The following is a 19,845-nucleotide window of genomic DNA, read 5'->3' as shown; positions in this document are numbered from 1 at the left end:
GGGAGTCAAACCCACTGTAAATTGCTTATTCCTTCTCTGTGAACATTATAGTTTCTTTCTTTTTCTAATATAAATGTCAGTATCAAGCATTTAAGTAATGCAACTTTTTTGCCTCAATACCTTATTTGTCTATTTTTTGAACTAGTAATGTTAAATTACAGACCTTTTGATAGTCTCAAAGTTATACTGAACTCTGTGCCTCCCTTCCACCCCTAACCCTTCTATGATTCTTCAGCTTCTCCTCTTATGTGTGTCCTGGCTCTGAGGTGGGAGGCAGGAACCCAGTGCTACAGAAATGACCTAACCCTCAGTGCTTCCCTGTCACAAGGGTGTTGTAGCTCCTGCATTTTATCTTCTCTCCGATGGGATGCATTTACTGCACCTGGTCTTTGGAAAGCTTGATCCCTTGTGTGTATAGAATTCCAAGGTTCCTAGTTTCTAGCTCTCAGAAACAGCCTCTACAGTCTCTTGAAGGAGTTTGTGCCTAGGTCAGACTTAGGCAATGGTTTGGCAAGGAGGGAATTCAAGACTTTTAGCTCTATCTCAAAGCTCACACAGCTCATTAATACCAGCAGACACAGGGATTTTTTTAACTGCTGTTAACAAGTACAAACTGCAATGCACAGGACTTGAGGTGGGCACAGGGAAAAGGATCGGGTTTGGAGTGAATGAAGAGTGCTTTTGCTTTAGAAGTCAGTGCAGTAAAATCCAAAAGATGCTGTTGTGGAGGGATCAGGTTGTGGACCTGAGAACAAACTGCACAGTGAACAGACCTGTTGAGCAAACTGCTTCCTGTGTTTTATTTCATGGAGGTTCAGAAGGCAAAGCTTGAATTCTGCTAACTGCATGGTAAGCAACAGTCACTCTGGTGTGGGAGGCAATCAGACTTAAGCAGTAACACTTGTGCTTTTGCCATTTAAAAGGAGTAGTGCAGATCTGTAAGTACCTGGCATAAAAATTCTAGCAATATTCCTAAGAACAGTGGACTACTACATAATACATTCATACATATTTCTGTTATAGTCAGTTTTTATATACAGAATACAATTTCTTTCTATGCAGAACTGTACATTTATAGACACACTTCTTTGAACAGGTAAAACAATAAACATAAAACCAACATGGGCCAGCCATATTATAATATAAATCTTGAAGAAGGCAACATTGTTTAGCCTACAGTACTATGTGGTTTTCTGTTTTAACTTCTTACAGTGCCTGTTGGAGTCCCTAAACATATCAGCAAACACAAACTAGTTCCATTACATCTCTGTACAGAATTAAATAGACCATCACAGTAGTTTTTTTAGATGGTGGTAATAACCCAAATGAGCCTAAATCTTTTTGACATGTAGCAGCATACTTAACATGTTCCCCAGAATGATCTGCATTAGAGGAAATGTGCATTTAACATTATCTTCAGTAGATAATTAAAAAGGTTACTGATATTCAGCTGAAGGCACTTATTAAATACAGCCCTTTCAAAGTCCCTGGTCCCAGACTGAAAAGCACCTGTTTCAGGAAGATGGTAGGTTTGAGCATTCTTCACTTACCAGGTGTTTAAACCAGGTTTTAAATATAATAAATAATTGGTCAGTATGTCCATTGCTGTATGCTTTGAGACAAGATCACAGTCTGTGCTGTGGGTAACTCTTCCTGCTCATACACAACTTTACTGGGGAAAACACTGCTGAGAACAGCAAATCTTGGAAGAACAACGTCCCTGAAGGAAGGGAAAAGGTTTTCAACCACTGGTAACTTCATGCCATTTTTTCTGTGACAGTCTTTCATATCTTGGTGACATAATTGTTGGGAAACAGACCTTGTTTCCCTCGTAGTCTTCCCGTCCACCAGCCAGAAGGATCTGTAACAAAGGCAGCAAGGTAAGTACTCAGGCTCTGTAAGGCGTGTTATTACACTTCTTGGTGCAGCTTTGCAAAGCTGTGCCACAGAGTGGGAGCCTTCTTGGAATGAAGGGCATGTGTGATTTGGAGACCCTGAGCTTGCTAATCTCCTGGGCACAGCTCTTTGCTTGAGGTTGCTTTGGAGACACAGAGGTGGAATTGCTTAATTATTTGTGCTACAGCTGTGGTTTGGGCTGATTTCATCTAGATGAACTTTATCTGGTGTAATTACTCTCTGACTAAACTGACAGCTCTGCAATACCCAGTGGTTCGTATGTCATTGCTCTGTCTCTGACATGCCAGTTTGATTGGAGTGGAGGCTTCTCTGCTCCCTGAGAAATCTTTAAGCCTAACAAGAGAAGGTGACTGTGGGGTGGCTTGGAAAGACCTTGTCCTTATTTCTGGCATCTTCAAGATCAGTGCAACTGTAACAAAACCTTTACCCCCTTGTACCTTCTTTGATGATCTCGATCACGTCGTTGGCGTTGAAGCTGAGCTCGTCCGTGTCCTGAGCATCGTAGGCGTAGAGTGCCCTGCACTGAGGGACCTGGGGCTTGGGCTTGGGCTGTGGCTTGGGCCTCCCCCCGGCCGGGGGTGGGCGGCTCGTGGTCTGCCTGCGGACACTGCAGGGAAACAGTGCCTGTCAAAGCCTTGAGCCTCAGCTTTATCAACCCCCTGTCTGACTGAATTCACTTCAAATAATATCACATAACAAGAGAAAAAGGGTTTTCTTAAGTGTCACACAATTAAAAACAGCAATGAGAATTCCCTGGGAAAGGGACAGAGTTGCCATTTCTTTCCTACAGAAATAGACAGTAAGTACTTCCAAACAGCAGTTCAAGTGCAAAGCAGACATTTTAGTGCTCAGGCTGAAGTGTGAGCAAAGGTGCACATGCAGTTCATGCAGATCTTGGTATCTACACAGCTTAGGCTGTCTCTCCCCTTGCCCCAGCGTCACCAGGGATTTAGTGTTCAGTACCAAAAAACAAAGTTCTAGCTCACAGGCTTGCTACTTTACCATTCTTGTGACTAAGCTGTAACAGAGACTGCATCTCTTTTAAGTTGCCTCAGACTCCAGGGCCGTGTACAGACTGGTCCTATTACAGCCAACTCTGAAGCAGCAGGGGAGATGCTGCACAGTTACAGCTGTGACCACTCCAAAGATTAGGAAGGGGAAAGAGGGAAGGAATGCATTTTGCCAGCTCATCAGCTAATAAAAGGCTGGAAGAGAGAACAGGTATTAGACTCAGTATGTCAGTTTAATAGTAAATGTGCTGAATGACTAAAAATGTTGTAATGAGGTGGAGGAGAATGAACTGTGATCATGTCATGTGATGCCACGAGAACACAGTTACTTACCTGAAGGCTGAGGCTTAATTTTTGTCAACACACCTCTGTCTAGTTCTACCTTTGTGTGGTGAACTGCACCAGAAAATAACCTTTGAAGTGCAGGTTATAAACTGAGAACTGAAATGCTCTTATATCTACAAGGGGAGAGATCTTCTGTTCTTTAGCATGTATTGACTTTTCCTGGAATAGGATATGTTGTGAAACCTGGACCTATGTATGGAAATTAAGGAATTCAGCACAAGTCTTGGAAACGCAGCTCAGCTTTTGTGCAACCATAGTAGAACAAGACCAGGTTAAGAGATGTGTTGGAATGTGAAGGTCTAAGGCATTACTTGGCCAGGCCCTTTTTAGATGTTCCTTTCCCTTACCCAGGAAAACCCATGTGGATACTTCACTTGCCTAGGGCTGTGGCTCACTGGGAAAGAAAAGACCCACAACCAAAAGAGCAAAATAAACAACACTTGCTCCTCAATTTCCTCCTCCCTCCTCCCCTCAGAACTGTAAACTAAGTGCTCTTTTATCTTAGGGCTTCCTCTAGACAAGCTTGACTTCCATGAAATCCATCCAGAGGGGAGTGATGGATGCCTCTTCCCTACTAGTTCTGGTTGCAGTTACTGTGGCTGTTTGCTGGGGGCTTTTCTACGCTCTGAGTATACACAGTCATTGGTGAAAACTAGGGCAGTCACGATCTTGTTCTATCACTGTGTTTTATTGTTTGCTCTTTTCCTTCCCCTGGACTACACTGACCATAGTTCTGAGTAACAGAAGCTTTAATACATCCTAATCATCCTTGTAAACTTCTGGGACTGAAACAGGAACAGCATCAGGAACTGAGGGATGGGATGCAAGTGATCTTTTTAATCCAAGCTGACAGTTGCTATCATCATGTACTTGGTGGTGCTCCATTTTACAGTAACACCTGTGTTGTCAAGCACAGTTGCTGACAGAAATCAGCAGAAATCAGTATGGTTTATGAGCTTTGGTTGTTGTATGAACTGTAGTCTCGAGACAAAATAGAAGTCTAATATTAAGTAAAACTGCTTTAACAAAAGAAGGTGACATGCAATGAGAAAACTTCACCAGTTAAAGGTGTGGAAGTTATTGCAAGATAGAGATGTGTGTCAAAGTGTTAGCATGTGTTGACAGTTTTGAAATTACTAAAATAACTAGCAATGGCCACTTGTTTCTCAGTTCTTTCTTATTTGAAGATTAATCTTAAACAGCAAAATACTCTAAATGTGCTTGAAATACCTTATGGCTTAACACTTGGTGCCCCGTGGGGAAAAATTACTGCTCTTAGTACAACTGAAAAGGCCTCTGTATATCTAATTCTGCTCAAGGGCTCTTTGTGTTTAGGAACCAGAAAGCCTCTACTTAGGAACCCTGTGCACTTTTGGTACTCAAAATCTATCCATTGTGCACACTTAGGTATTATTTGATTTCTGTGAGGTCTCTAATGCTCACTAGAAGCAACACTGTAATATTCTACATCAGCCAGTTGGATCACACAGGAGAAAGAATGCTTAGGCCAACAGGAGAATTCATTGCAGGAAAAATCCAAATTTCCTTTTTTTTTCCCCTCAGTGTTATTTGGACAAAGATGTAAGAATGACGGCTTGGTCAACATACATAGGGCTTTTCTACCCAACAAGGAGATATTTATCATGTGTTTACTTGAAGAGCTGTGGAGTACAGACTTGTGTCTGCACTAACCATTACTCTGCAAAGTTGTCACATTACACCTTATCACAGTGGAGTTTTATTCTATCTGCCAATGTAACTTCCCTTGTTGATTTAATCTGCACTGGGACAACCTGCTGTTACTAATTGTAATTTAGCTGAGACTAGGTTGTATCAGAATTAAATCACACAAGAGGAGGTCATCAGCAAACTGCTTCTTCTAAACCAGATCATTTCTTTTTTTCTATTTTTTTGTGGAACTGCTGAATTGGCAGCAGTCTTGGACAATTAAGTGACACTCAGATTCCCACTGTAGTAAAGCTCCACTAATGTTCTACAAGAAAGAGGAATAAGGGCTGAGTTAAAGTAGAAACTGGCAGGTCACTGGAAAATTTAAAGGCCTTAAGAATTTTAACACTGAAATTTAAGATATTAAACTAGGCCTGCTTCATCTTTATTGCTAAAGGTCCATGATGGAACATGAGTTTTGGAATCCTAAGGAAGATGATGATACCTTTGAGTACAGCTCAATAGCACAACCTGGTCATCTCTGTACACAGTGTATCAATCACCAACAGCTTGTATGTGAAGCTATTTCCTAAAAATGGACATCTTTTTATCAGATTCAATGGAAAATCTTACCCAGCTGCTCCTTGGTCAGGTACTTTCAGGAAATCCAGGCTCTCTGGTTGCTGTGAGATCCTGCCTGCCCCTCCTGACGTTTGCCGCGGTAGCGCCGGTCGGGTCATACTGGTGTACAGGTTTTTCTGACTGGGCCACTGATTTCCTGGGACATGAGGGTGGGCTGTGGACTGGGGGGGATTTATTACTCCATTTTGCTGCTGACCTAGAATAAAATAAAGTGTGAGGCACATCCAGTCAGACTGCAGTTCAGGTAACGCTCTCCTCATGTGGATGGCTCAGCTCTCACCTTCAGCTGTCAGAGCCTCACCTACCAAGGAACCTGAAAAAAGATCATGTTGAAATGTTGATTTATACCCAGTTCCTGGTCTGCTGACCATCTGTTTTGGGTTCACAACTTCATGGACTTGTGCTCAAGTTCAAGTCCTGTGCCTTGAATGTTACAAGCAACTAAGGATTTGCTCTGAGCCAAATCCAAATGCCAGTGAACGTGGTACCACCAACACCTCTCTAAACACTGCATAACCTTTTATCCACATAAGGGTTAATCCCAAAATTGCCAGAATTGCTGGGAGTGCTTTTTCTTGTGAAGTTCAAACTCAGTTGGCCCCACATTTGGGGAATTTGACTGTTTTTATTAAATTGCTATAAATAATTGTCTATTTTAATAAACAAGAGGGGGGGTTGTTTGCGTTTTTTAGCTCATTTTGTTTAAAAAAACCCCCCACCTCGGTGCTTCTTTGATAGTTGAAAAGGAGTTCAAATTTTCTAGGTGGTGACATGGGTAAATGCCTTTAAATAAATAATTATACTTTTAACTTCAATTTAGAGCAAACCCACTCATGTCTAAGCTACTTGCAGGATCAGGGCCTAAGGAGCTCAGGTCTGCATGTTTCACATTCCTGAAGCTCCTACTGAATAAAATGGGAGCAAGGCTTATATTCTAAATCTCTTTAGTTCTGTGGGTGACCCTGTCCTTTTCCCACGTGATTATGCCTGTTAAAAATTAGCAGAATGAAAAGCTGTGCAGGGAGGAGAATTCACAATCACGACACTGGGACAAACCTTACTGCATTTAACACTGGTCTTTGCTTCTGATACTCTCTTGATACCGTGGCAGAGCTCAAGCAGCCATAAACAAACTTCACTTAGCAATCCAAGCCAGTATGGCACATACACTATGGTTACATAAATGAAGGATTGGGTTATTCTGAACACAGATATAAGTGTGTTCAGTTACTGCACCACTGATTTCAAAGCTGGTGTGAAAACAGCAGAATGTATTTCAGATGCTCAGGGATGGTGTCCCCCAGTGTTACTACTCACTAGCTCTGCTGCCAGGTCAGCTCCCTACAGTAACAGCCCACTTCACTACAAGCGGTTCTTGCAGATTACACAGTCCTGAGTTTGACTTATCCAGCTGTGAGGACCTGGAATTGTCTAAGTTAACCTGGTGACTGATAACTAGTCACACCCCCAACTTCCACCATTGGCATTGTGCTTCTCAACAAACAGCAGCTGAATCAGAGAGAACCCTTTGTTAAAAAAAAGTACTCTGGGAGTGCAAGTGAAAAAAAAAACCTTGGGAAATGTTGGGTCAATGGAATATTGTTCTCTCCTCTGAGTTCACAGGCAAAATTAATCATATCTGCCGAGGGCAGAAGTGAAACACCCTGATGACATCAACCCCACGCTGTGTGCTGGCACAGCTGATCTGCCTCAGCACACATCAGAGCTGGTTACATGTTTAACAGGGCAGGACAATGAGACAGAAATTGCATTCTGTGGTTTATTGGCACTGAGAGCAGTTTCACTGCAAAGCATTGCCTGTGGCTTGGGAAGCACACAGCTCCCACCCTTGGAAGTGAAAAAGGCTACAAGGTTAGTTATAGATTAGGTGTCTTATACTGTGATTGAACAAGTCAGCATCAACAACAACCAGGACACCTCTGGGGGAATACCAGTGTGATTGTCTGCAGACTCCAACAATACATTTCATAAAACACCTACAAATTTTTCCAGTCAAGATCTTTAAAAGAGTAATTTTCCTGTGATTTTTTTGAAAAGGTAAAAATTACCAAATAACAAGAGTAAAGCAAAAGTCCCATTGTGGAATTTTGTTTTGCCCCAGGCTAAGAGGACTTACCAGGGGGAGGAGGTGCAGCTCTCATAGGATAAGTCTGATTCTGAGACCTGTTGGAATACCCTCTGCTTTGGGTAAGGCTCCGTCTCGTAGGACCTAAAAGAAACCAGCAACATTCTGTTACCCTTTTCCAATTACATTAATGAAGTAAGTCCTTGTGGCTGCCAGACCCTTACTCTGGGATCAGAAAGAACTGATCTTCAGAATAAGGAATCTGAGTCTTACAGCGTTGGCCAGGCTGTTCTAAGGCCTGAGGTGCAACAGGGATGACTTTGGCATATTCTCCCTTCCGTGATCCAGTTCAACCACAGGATATGAAGCAAAGCTGTCTCACAACTCCAGTAAACAAGGCTTTATGAACTTGTTCACAAACCATGGGGAAGTGGCACAGCAGTACTTTTGACTATGCTGTTTCTGAACAGCAACTGGTATGAGAGAAATGGGGGGCACAAAACCAAGAGGCTGCTGTATTTGCAGCTCAGCTTTTGAGATGTACAGATATTGCCTTTCTTCACATCACCGCCTGTCCTGATGCAGACCTTCCATCAGCAAGTGTGCAGGAACTGCAGGAGTTCAGAGCAGAGAGAAACTGCCCCAGAATGCCTGGCTAACTGTGCCCATTGTCCTGTGTCACATGGTTAAATGCCCTCATTTCTTCTGTTGCAGGGAAAGGAATTTCAGCCATTTCAGAAACCACTGGTATACAGTGAATGTAACAAAATTCCAGCACAACCACAGAGCACAAAGGAATTTTGCTCTATCATCAGGATCTTCTTTTAAGTGTTACAGAGAAATAATAAAGAACATGATGAGGCTAGAGCCAAGCAAGGGTAGAAAGAGTCCACCATTCTCTAATTTCTGGAGGCAATTGCTACTCACGGGAGTTCTTTGGCAGCCCTGGTCCAATGCTGATCTGCAGCACTTTATTGCTTGGCTTGAGAAGGGCCACATCTCCCTGGCCCTGCAGAAACTGCACCTGTCGAGAGCCAGCACTGCTCCAGGGCCCCCAGCTCTCCTTCTTCAGCTTCACTTCAAGTCTAACAGAAGCAAGGGAACACACAATGAAGAACAAGCATGTCTGTGTCAAATCAAGACAGTATCACTTGGCAGCAGGTAACTTAGAAATACAAAAATGCAAAGCTTAAGACTGAGAATCTGTTCCCCAAATAACTTAGTTGACAGAAACCACCTAACTAAAATCTTTTTATTCATGTTTGTTTTTTTTTTTTAAATATTCTTCTTAATTGATGTCTTAACTTTCCTGGTAGAGCTACTCAGAGGAGGTTTCAGATGCCCAAGAGAGGACAGAGAGCTTTGAAGAGAAATGTGCCCACAAACATCACTGCCCCTGCAGCAGACTCTGCTGGAGCAGCTGGAGTGCTCCATTCCTAAACATCCTCCTGCATATACTGTGAGATGTACATATACATTAGACATATACATGTGTACACTGGCATGTGTGCTTTGGGACAGGCCTTGTGCATACTCCCCAGAGTGAATGTTTCTGCATAAATACACTTCAAACTTTTCAATTTACATTTCTTCCACATAGACACAGACACACACATATATATATTCTTTCCCAGCATGTCCATACTATCCATGTGCCGTGAACTGTACTCAGATATGAGATTGAAAAGATTATGGTTTGGTTTTGGGCAAGACCCCAGAAGTATGATATATGACATCTCACAAGAACAAAAACACTACTGCTGGTCCTGCTTTGGATTCCCAGTGTACAGCAAGATATGCTACAATAACATTCCACACTTCAATTGTCCCTCTGCACCATTTCCAAATGAGAATAATGACCTCCAGCCGCCTTTTATAATTCTTCCACTTTTTTGAAGACAATAAAATAAACATACAAATCCAAGCCCTGTTGTTGCTGATGTATTTAATGGGTAGAAGTATCAACAAAAGCACGTGGTTGCTGGGATAATTTCCAGGATGTCCTTACAGCTAAAATGTACATTAGACACTCGGTAGGTTCTCAGGCTTGTTTCTACAAAAATGTTCCAATATAATTTACTTAGTGAGCGTTTTTTAGAATTATTCTTTCATCCTGCAGTGCTCTGCACCCATAACCAACTTCAGAATTTCAGACTGTTATAACCCTAACCTCTTCTGACAAGGCAGCCACAAAGTGTGGTGTCCCTGCAGATACAGATTTTTACACTGTGCCTCGTATTTTAGAATAAAGCACAGTGTCAGGAGCTCCACCAGCAGCACTCCCTCCTTTGCTCTGGCAGCAAGAACAAGGATTTACCCCTCAAAGCCCATTGAAAAAAGCCATTAACTCACGTATTGCTAAATTTCAGAGGTAGTTTTCTTTGTGTTTTCTCTTCGTATCGTTTAGACAAGAGGCTTAAAAACTCAGTTTTGAAGACTGATTCGAGCAAACTGTCATATTCCTGCTCATGCAGAATGAAAATGTCATCCTGCATGGTGCTGCAAAGAGAGCAGAGCACACACCAGTCAGTTCCAAATGTCATCAGCAGATACAGCCAAGCATTATAAAGACATTTGAGTACTCATGGTTAAGTTTTAAAAACATAATGAAGTCCAAGCAGCATTAATTACACAGCCTTGCCTTCTGAGAACAGGTGTTTTTTTTTCCAGGACTTGATAAAGGAATACTTGAAATAATCCCTTTTGAGAGACAGGAATACTACTTAGTCATTTTACAATAATTGCTATTAGCAGAAAACCATGTGCTATTACAGTTGTAATTGCTTCAGTACTGGCAAATCTCGTGATTAGTGATAAACTGGAAACTTCAAGGCTACCAAAGTAAGACTGAAACCCAAAGCAAGCAAATCCAGAATAAAAGCTTTCAACTCTCAGCTGGCTTTAGCCTGGATTGATTTCACACACGTTGGGTTCCACTGTCACCTTTGGACCTTTCAAATCCTGTTGAATTTAGAATTAACATTCATTACAAGTTTTCAGCACTTTTTCTAACTGTGACAGTTATTGAGATCATAATTATAAAGCTCAGTTATTTATCGTTCCCAAGAACATTTCCATGAGTGTGGGTTGTCATTGTCATTACCCTGAACCAATTCCAAGTTGAACATTTGCTTTTGAAATTGTTATGTAGTGTTAATTGCATTTAATACATGTCAATAGTGTTGATTCTGCCTTTGTTGTGTGTAGGTGTATTGATACAAGCTTACATTAGTAGATTGTGCTTGGTTTCTTGAGAGATATTGTTTAGATATCAGTTCAACAATCCAGTTATCCTCTCTCACCTTCCATTTAAAATATATTTTGTATTGATGGAGTTTAAATTTATTACTACATTAAAAATAGTACAAACAGGAATTGAACCTTATAAAACTTTGAAGGCTGCAATACAGAATAGAGCTAAATGTTATTGCAATTATTTCCTTCCAGTGCAGACATTTGAGAGTCACTTCTCTGTCCATGGGAAGACACGGTGAAGGTGCTGACCTTAAAGAAACAGAAAGGATCCTCTCCATTTCCATCCTTCTCTTCAAGACCTCCTTCACTTGGCCTTTCTCCGGGCCCTGCTTCACCTTCTCCCGCCCGATCAGGTAAATGCACTTGGGGGTGAGCACAAGGTCTCTCTTCACACTCTGAAACACAACGTGGTTTGAAAATGCAGCTGTGCAGAGACCCCTGCACTGACATCGTGGTGCTGTTCCAAAGGTACATCAGTTCTATGATTTGGGGCAACACTTAGTCATTTGAGGGGAAAAAAGTACTGCTGGGGTTAATCCTACCAGAGTGCACAGGACAGGGAAGCAGCTTTGCTGCCCATTTCCTAACTAAAGCAGCTTCTTTTCTGCCCAGGAAGTCCCCTGCAGCCTTCACCCTGTGACAACAGCAATGTTCTGAGCTTCCCGATGAGTCTTTAACCAAAGACACTTCTTTCAGCCTGGTGTCCTGCTGGTGTGACCCTAACCTGGTGGAGTATCTGTTTCAGGATGGTGCAGACAACTCCAGCTCCCAGCAGAACTCAGCCTTAGTGGATGCTTCTCTCAAACCCACCTTAAACCTCCTGTCGTACTTAGTCACAGTGTCTGCAAAGTCGATTTTCTCCCGTTTGCCCACGAACTGGCGCAGCTCCGGGTGCTCCTCCATGCCTATGTAATCTCCCACAAAATTCCTGTTGAGGCTGTTCCGTCTTCTCTCCTTCTTGTTCAGCAACAGATCTGATGCTTAAATACCAAAAATAAACATCAATTAATAGTGTTTACTAAATTTCCTAAACTCACGATCCAAAGAGCTGCTTCATGCAGAACTTTTGTCTATGATATGGAAAAACCAGTGAAGCACTGCTACTAATCCATTATATAGGGTGATCATTAAATCCATTCCCAATGAAATACACTGATGGCAAGCTCAGCACTTCTGGAACTAAGGAATTCCTCACTCACTGCTGGAAATTTAAGATTAACTCTTCCAAACCCAGAATGTTCCTTCACACAACTCAGGTCACACACACAACTAAGCAATACAGTCCCTGGACTGAACTGTATCATCTACAGACCATCCCCGTCCTGCATAACTGTGGGAAGCATTTTCTTTCTCGCTTCCCCTGGAGCATCTCTGATCTGTCCTACTCACTCTGGCTTTGACAGCAGAACACTGGGGAGTCCCTGAAATCCATGTGTGCAGAGGAGTCAACCTCATCAGTGGTTGGCATCCAACAACTTACAGAGGTTCCTAAACAGTTGCTTGCACTGCAATTTTTTGCCTACAGAGAGGGAGAGATTTCCCTCCTCCTTTGTGGCCCTCCCTCTGTTCCTGGCCCCACCATGCAATGCCCACCAACAGTTGTGACCTACCTTCTTCTCTCATCTGCACGTATCTCTTCCTGGCCGCGTATTTCCTCCAGGCCTTCTGGATGGCCCTGGCATACCCATCATACTTCCTCTCCCGCATCTCCTCCAAGAGAAACAGCTGTACAGAGAGACAGGAGGGTGGGTCAAACATTTTACAGGCAAAGTTCAAGGAAAAGCTACATTTTACTCTCCACAACTCCCCAGTGTATTTCACTTTGGATCCAAGCTGGTGCCTCCAGCAGAAGTGTGGGAGCTGAGACTGGAATGTTAAGGTAATGTTTTCTGAAGAAATCTCTGATGCTTCAGTGCTTGTGGCTCTTACCAGTCTACCCATTAAGCTCCATACCCCACGAGGAAGGAAGAGGAGTATTGATTCTCCCTGAAATGTTCTATTGGGGCACCTCAAGTTTCTCCACTGGCCACTCATCCAGCCTCCATCTACACGTTGTCCAAAATTCCTGTTTCTCTAGTCAGAATGTCACCATGTCTGTGAGGATTGTGCAATGTGTAACAGAACACTTTGTGTTCACAGGCAACTTTCTTCCCTGACTGAATTTCACACTCTCGTGTCCACTGGCTCCATTCTCTCTCACCAGTGAAGTTTGTCAGCTGGCTGCAGGAATTACAACTGTGACCTTGTATTTGAGAAGCATGAATAATAAGATTTTTGGGTCTAAAATATCAGAAATCAAGATACAATACTGTTTTATCAAAACAGAAATGGAAGGTGCATCCCCTTTGAGAATTTCCCAGGTCCCACAAAAACATAAATTTAATGTAATAAATGTAAATTTAATAGATAAAAATAACTTCATAATTATTGTATGAAACAGAATATTTCACTATAGCCTTTTCCATACTTTGGTTAAATGTTTTTTGTGTCATCAGAAGCATTTGGCTAAATTACAGCACTCAATCAGTCCACATGACTGTTGCTTATGACCTCCCTCTACTGTGGGGTAAATATTCGTAAGAACTTTTCTTCCAGCTTTCAAAAGAGACTAAATTAGTAACAACAGGTATTAGAAGCAGCAAACCCGGGCTTTAAGATTCTTTTTTTCTTTGCTGCTCTAAACCATGCAAATCTAGCAAGATACTGTTGTTCATATTGATGTTACAAAGGAAACTCAATCTGGTGCAAACCATTTCCGCACAACTCGCTCGCTCTTGTACAGAGTTATTTATTCAGGTGTGTGATGAAAATGTAAATAATGAAGCCTCCTTTCTGCCACCCACAAAACCTTATTTCACAGCTGGCAATTCTCCATCTACAGCAAACTTATTTAAAAAAAAAAATCTCTTCAGGAACACAGGCACTGGGTAGGGTTTCAGACCCAGCCACGAGTGCTCCTGATGCAGTAACAGCCTCAGCTCCAGCAGGGCCATGGCCAAGCCCTCATGAAATTCAGGTTACAATAACAATATTGATGTTGTCTCCCATGAACACTCACCATTTATTTCCCTAACAATAATGCTAATTGCAAAATCTCAATGCAAAATAATCTATCACCTGCAGCTGAGGGTCACCATTAAGGAAGTTCAACTCAATCACTGAGCTAAAATATGGTTCTTAAGCTATAAAAATACTGCATAAACTCTTTCCTAAAATATGTATTGTAAAGCCTTCCCTTGCACTCCCAAGCAAATCAAATATTTTTCATCTGATTAACCACAACAGGTGCTCTTATTGGTGGTAGAAAGAAAAGGTTTGATTTATCATCTAAAAGATTATTTTTCTCAAAAGCAATATAACCCTAGCCAACACTTGAGTAATATAAGGTGAAAGATGATTGTCTTTCTTAATAAAAGATATAAATCAAGTTTTAGAATATTCAGCTCATAAAAAAAATTTTCAATTTAAAATAAAAAAGGCCCAGACTCTTTATAGTACTTGTTTTAAAACAGATTTTATGGCATTTTAAAAAATTTAAGAAAACATGCAGTAATTGAAGGGATTAATTTAAATTAAAATCAAACACAACCCAAAAAATTATCCTATTTCCAGTCTCTACCTCATGTTGTCATGTTAACCTGCAGAACTGCCCTCCAGTAAAACTCACAGACACACCATTAAATGGCACAGACCTGCAACCAGGGCTCAGTATTACAAAAATGCATTGGGATGGGAGCAGGCATCCACTGGAAAACAATTCCTTCCTCTTGAAAACAGCCTATAGGATTTGATGTTGGGGTACAGAGTATTAACCTTGGGGACACTTCAGAGTGAAGGGGAATTGGATCCATCAATCCCATGGGAGCACCTGCCACTACTAAACAGAAGAGAGACACCAGGAAACTATTTCATTTTCTTTGAAAAAAAACTGGATTAAGACCCACTCCTTTTGTGAAGATGAAGCTGCTGAAAAACTGTGCTCTTACAAAGGGCATTTCAGGAAAGAAAGATAGTTCCTTGCATGATTTATTACATAAAACTGAAACCAAAAATACTTAAAAATTTTGGATTTGTTTATCCATAAGCAGTGTAATTCCAGAATGCAGCCATCACACCAAAACTATTTTGGTTTCTTGTTGTTAGAGTTTGTCTTCCAAACTGAGATTGTGTCAAAATGGTGCAGTGGCCCCATGTGGTGCTGTAGAAGTGTCTCAAATCCCTGTACAGTGTCACTGGCAGACCTGCCCAGCTTCTCCTACAACTCTCATGGCTTCTCCCACCTCAGCAGAAACCACACTCAGTTTCTGGGTGGGCAGGACTTTAATTTCAGCAAAACAGTTACTCAAAGAACCATGTTGTGCCACACTTACAGACTCGGGAGCTTTGATGAAGACTTTGGATTTCCCAAGCTGGTATTGGTCAGGATCCATGTTGACTGACTGAAGCAGGTGGAGGACTCCTTGTTTCTCCTCTCCTTTCCAGGAAGGCCAGGTTGCTTTGGTCAGAATGGCATACCTTAACCATCAAGGAGAAGAGATTAAAGCCTGGCACCACACAGGAGCAGAACAGCACTGACTCTTGGTCAGCATCACCCAAGGACTCAGAGCATGGTGTGTGCCAAATGCAGAGTGTTAGGATGTTTCCTGTTTAGTGAGGCCAAACAACTGCAGTGAGAAGGACAACAGTGCCCTGGGGCCTCCCATTTCCAGATGTTAAGTTACTATTTGGTAAGTGCAGCAGTTCACTGCAAGAAAGTTCTGCTGAGATCTGATGAAGTGCAGGGTGAGGTCATTCACCAGCAATCATGTATGGTCCTGATCTGAGTACCTACATCCTTAGTATTCCAGAGCCATTCCCAAGCACATGGCTGATTTCTCACTCAAGCCCTCTCTCTCTGTCTTATTCTTGCAAAGGTCTTTTCTGTTTCTAAGCAAGTGACCATCTCCTGTGCTCCCAACCCACCAGTTCAACAGCTGGTCTGCACTTAGCAAGGAGCCACTCTTGGCTCTACCCCAGAAAGCCTCTGGCTTGGCCTCTGAGGCAGGAGGGAGGCAACAGGGATGTTGGTGCCACTCAAGGGAATGCTGGGAACTGACCACACAAAGGGCTAGGGAAGAAGTAAGGAAGTGCTAAAATAATATGGATTTGAGAGAAAGCAGCAGTCGCCTTCTCTCTCATGGTATTCTCTATAAGCAGGTGCCAGGCTGCAGCCCCTTTTAAACTGGCCACTTTTTCAGGCTTAACTTGGGGTTTTGGAACTGCCAGGCTGGAGTTACAAAGCTGTCTTGTCCCACTGCCCCCCAAGGGAGCACTGATGGGCTTTGGCTGCCTCAGTGTGTCTGTGCATAAGGAACTTCTTTAGCAGAGGCTATTTACACTCCTTTGACAGCAAGACTGGAAAACAGCTAAACATGTGACCAATTTCTCCCCGAAATCTTTTATGCTCTTTGCTCTTGACAGTTTCTTTTTAATGCTTTAAGTGTACTTAAGTTATAGAAAGTAAGTCATGCTTATTAGTAAAACTATTGAACAAAGAAAAAAGTGATAAAGGATGGAGTTTAGTTTGTTGTGATTTCCAAGTTCTTAAGGTGATTTAGGCAGCTCATAATAAAATGTTCTCAAAAAGCACACAGGAATTATTGGAAAATAGATTAAAGGAATGTTGATTGCTCATTCTTATAATATCTAAAATGGTATCCAGCCAGGAAGCAGAAACAGTGCCATGCAACTTTAGTAACAATAGCATGAAAAGAAAGATAGCAAACAGTTTAAAAGAAATGTATTACAAACCCCAAACACCTTTGAATAGAGGGCACATGAAAACAGAATGATAACTTATGAATAATTCAGTAGGATTTGAAACACTGATGTCCTCATGTTTAAATCTATCAGTTAACAAATGCTCAGGTACTATGCTTGATGGTGTAATGAATTATCTCTTACACATCCTGTATTTACAGCAGTTTATTATACACAATCTATGTTTACATGTGTATGTGCACTTACATATTTATGTAACTTATCAGTATTACGGGGTAAGAGATGCAACCCAGGACAAGCTGCAAGTAGAAGTCAGTCCCAGCTCATTCATTTAACAGCCTATTTTGCAGGTTCATCACGTACCACCCACAGTATCGCTCTATAGGTGGGTCTAAGCAAGTCTGAAGGTAAAGAGCTGGGGTTAATGAAGGTGTTTGAAACTGCCACCTTCCACACAAGAGAATGTGATGTGACAGTTCAGCATGTTACAAATTCTCTCCGACATCTCCTGAGCTCAAAAGGAAGGCAGAGGGAAAAACATGACTTTAGACCTTTTAATATAAGTAAAGGTCTTTGGTCCAAACCAACAGATTTGAAATTCTCTTTATTCATCAAATTAACTGCATACATTTTACTGCTGCAGCAAGTCTACAGGGCAGAAGACATGGATTATTCTATAAGAGGCACCAGTTAAACATTTCACAATTTGATAACCTGACCATTCCATCACTGTTCACTGCAGGTTAGTGATGGCCCTTCAGTATCCCTGTGCACTCCTCTCATGAAACCCACCACGTATCTCGCTTTTTCAAGCTTATGTAATTTATCTTACAGTTTATTTCAGCACAAGTACTAAATGGATTCTTAAAATGCTCCTGAAAGAATTTCAAACCCTGACTGCCCCCCAAAAACTATCTATTACAAACTGACAGTAAGCAGTTAGGTGTTATGTCTAAACAGGGGAGCAAGGAGCTCAGCTTGCAGATGGGTTATGCTTTGGAACACACAGGCCTTTTCAGAGACTGTGGCTTTTTGCATGCAAATGTAAATTTGGTACATAAAAGTCTATTCAGCCCAGAATCTCCACTTCTCTGGAGCTGCCAAGGAACGCCCAGTGAAAACAAGTGCCCAAGTGTGCATTTCCTGGCCATCCCCAGCCCCTGCCCTGGGACTCCCACTGACTCAGGGGGTCACAGCAGAGCTTGTTCTGGTGCTGGGGATGGAAACGGAGCAGGGAGGGTTCTACTCATAACACAACATTAAATTGAACACAGCTAATTAATTTGAAACAAATGCATTAATTCCGTGAAGAATGGTTTCAGTTGGCTGTGGATTCAGGAGCACTTTGTAACTAGACCTGCACAGCCCTCCCAATCAGTGTTCAGCAACTGTGGGGGCTGGATTTTAATACACATTGTAAATCTGCTAGTCTGTCTCAGCAACAGCCTGTGTTAAGTAACACTGCCTGAAGCATAATCATGTTTATACATCTGGGCTTGAAGATCGTGAAGAAAAAGGAATTTAAAATTGTTCCATAATGAAAAATTGAGTCCATACCTGAAGAGATTTTAGGTCTGGCTATTACTACAGCATTTGAATATTCTTTGTATTATCATGAAGTATTATTAATGCCTTTGTTCTGTGCTGTCTGATTATACTCCGCTCCTTGCAATAATTGTTTGGGTTTTTGTTTTCAATTCTCAAATGCAAAGCAAAGACTTCCAACAAGAGCTGATTTGTCACATAATGCCTCTTTGGGCATTTATTAGCTGTATGTCTCAAGTTTCTAAAAACCAGAAGCTGAATGTTGTATAAATCTTGAAACTGCTCCTGTTTAAGAGGATTTCATGAGCTAGTGGAGGTTGTTAATCATCTTAACAGCTGGTCCTAAGGCACTGACTAAAGGCTTGGTCTTACAGAGCTCTGACTTCTTTCATTCCCTCAGTGAGCAGCTGCAGTGGTTTGAGTTGTACCCATTCCTGGCTGCTGGAACACCAGCAGAAGGATAATGAGCAATTTAAGATGAAGTTACTCTTTACACTGCAATGGCTGAATGGCAGGCATGGATTTCCTTACCCATCTTCTGTCTGTTGTTGGGAAAGCTAGAGCAGGAACATTTTAAACACAGGACACAGCAGCTTGGCACTCAGATTTCAGGCACTGCAGCAGTTCCCTGAACCCTTTCTAACTCTGAGGAACTCCCTCATAGGGCTACAAAAAGAACTGAGGCCTTGGGCAAGTTTATGGAAAAAATGAACGTACTTTCAAAAACACAAAGCCAGACTTCAAAACACTTTCAAATCTCTGTGTAATCCAGATCAGAGAGCAAAAGGGAGAAAAGGGTAAGTGGGAAATGAGAAGCTTTCAAAACTTGCAGCCTCTTGGTTCCCTCCTCATCATAAAAATAAGTGTACTGTAGTACTTGTGCATGAGTATGACCCACCTCTGCAGAAACTTCTTGAAAACCCTCCTGTAGGCATAGCCAGCTCTTCTTACTCGAATGTTTTCTTTCAGACCCAAGTATTCCACTTGATGTTTTACTCTGTGGACAAAAAACAGTGCAGGGTTTACAATCCATTTCATATCAGCCTGTTTGTGGACTGAGGCACTCTTAGAAGTCTAAATCATCTTTCAAGACTACTGATTGCTGAAATCCCTGCACAAGTCCATGAATCTATTCTTGCACATTCCCATGCACACTGCATGCTTGGAAACACACTCAAGGCAGGCAGACTGCAGGGCTGAAATGTATGCAGCAGGTTTACCTCAGCATTTTTTCCTAGTTTAACTTCCCATCTCCAAAGTAATTCATGTCTAAATTTCTAAGCTAATATTATTACCCATAAAAGGGCAAGTAACTATTACACAGGTGGTATCCAAGGGACTGGGAAATTGGTTTATGTTCTTTTATCGTAGGTTTGACCTGTGCTTTATAGAGCTCAAACAACAAGTAGCACACAGCAGCATTTTTTTGGCTGTTCTGGACAAAGGACCAAATCCAATGACAAGGAAAAAGCCCCAAAAACTTTCACTACACAAAGAATCAGAAGAAAGGTAGGTCAGTCTGTTGATGAAAACCTACAATTCCTCCTAATTCTACCAGGCTGAACAGGAAAGATTTGAGGGGAGGCACAGAACTGGCTGAAGCTTGTCCATGGCACA

At 41.8% G+C, this 19,845-nt stretch overlaps 1 protein-coding gene across 1 annotated transcript in view; it reads right to left on the bottom strand.

Annotated features, from left to right (window-relative positions):
* Positions 1 to 776: 776 nt before the first annotated feature.
* The window catches only part of MYO1E (myosin IE), a 77,885-nt gene continuing 58,816 nt past the window's right edge, over positions 777 to 19,845 (bottom strand). Inside the window, exons 18-28 of the mRNA XM_071568044.1 lie at positions 19,127 to 19,225; positions 15,294 to 15,438; positions 12,534 to 12,648; positions 11,734 to 11,903; positions 11,173 to 11,318; positions 10,021 to 10,167; positions 8,596 to 8,753; positions 7,720 to 7,812; positions 5,574 to 5,778; positions 2,355 to 2,524; positions 777 to 1,861 (exon numbers count right to left, since the gene is read on the bottom strand). Coding sequence (XP_071424145.1) covers positions 1,785 to 1,861; positions 2,355 to 2,524; positions 5,574 to 5,778; positions 7,720 to 7,812; positions 8,596 to 8,753; positions 10,021 to 10,167; positions 11,173 to 11,318; positions 11,734 to 11,903; positions 12,534 to 12,648; positions 15,294 to 15,438; positions 19,127 to 19,225 — 1,525 coding nt within the window. The 3' untranslated portion in view covers positions 777 to 1,784. The remainder of the gene's footprint in view (positions 1,862 to 2,354; positions 2,525 to 5,573; positions 5,779 to 7,719; positions 7,813 to 8,595; positions 8,754 to 10,020; positions 10,168 to 11,172; positions 11,319 to 11,733; positions 11,904 to 12,533; positions 12,649 to 15,293; positions 15,439 to 19,126; positions 19,226 to 19,845) is intronic.

The sequence above is a fragment of the Pithys albifrons genome, chromosome 13 (genome assembly GCF_047495875.1).
Source record: "Pithys albifrons albifrons isolate INPA30051 chromosome 13, PitAlb_v1, whole genome shotgun sequence".
In the NCBI taxonomy this organism is placed as follows: Eukaryota; Metazoa; Chordata; class Aves; order Passeriformes; family Thamnophilidae; genus Pithys; species Pithys albifrons.
Note: the sequence above shows the minus strand (reverse complement) of the source record. Positions and strands in the feature narration are given on the sequence as shown.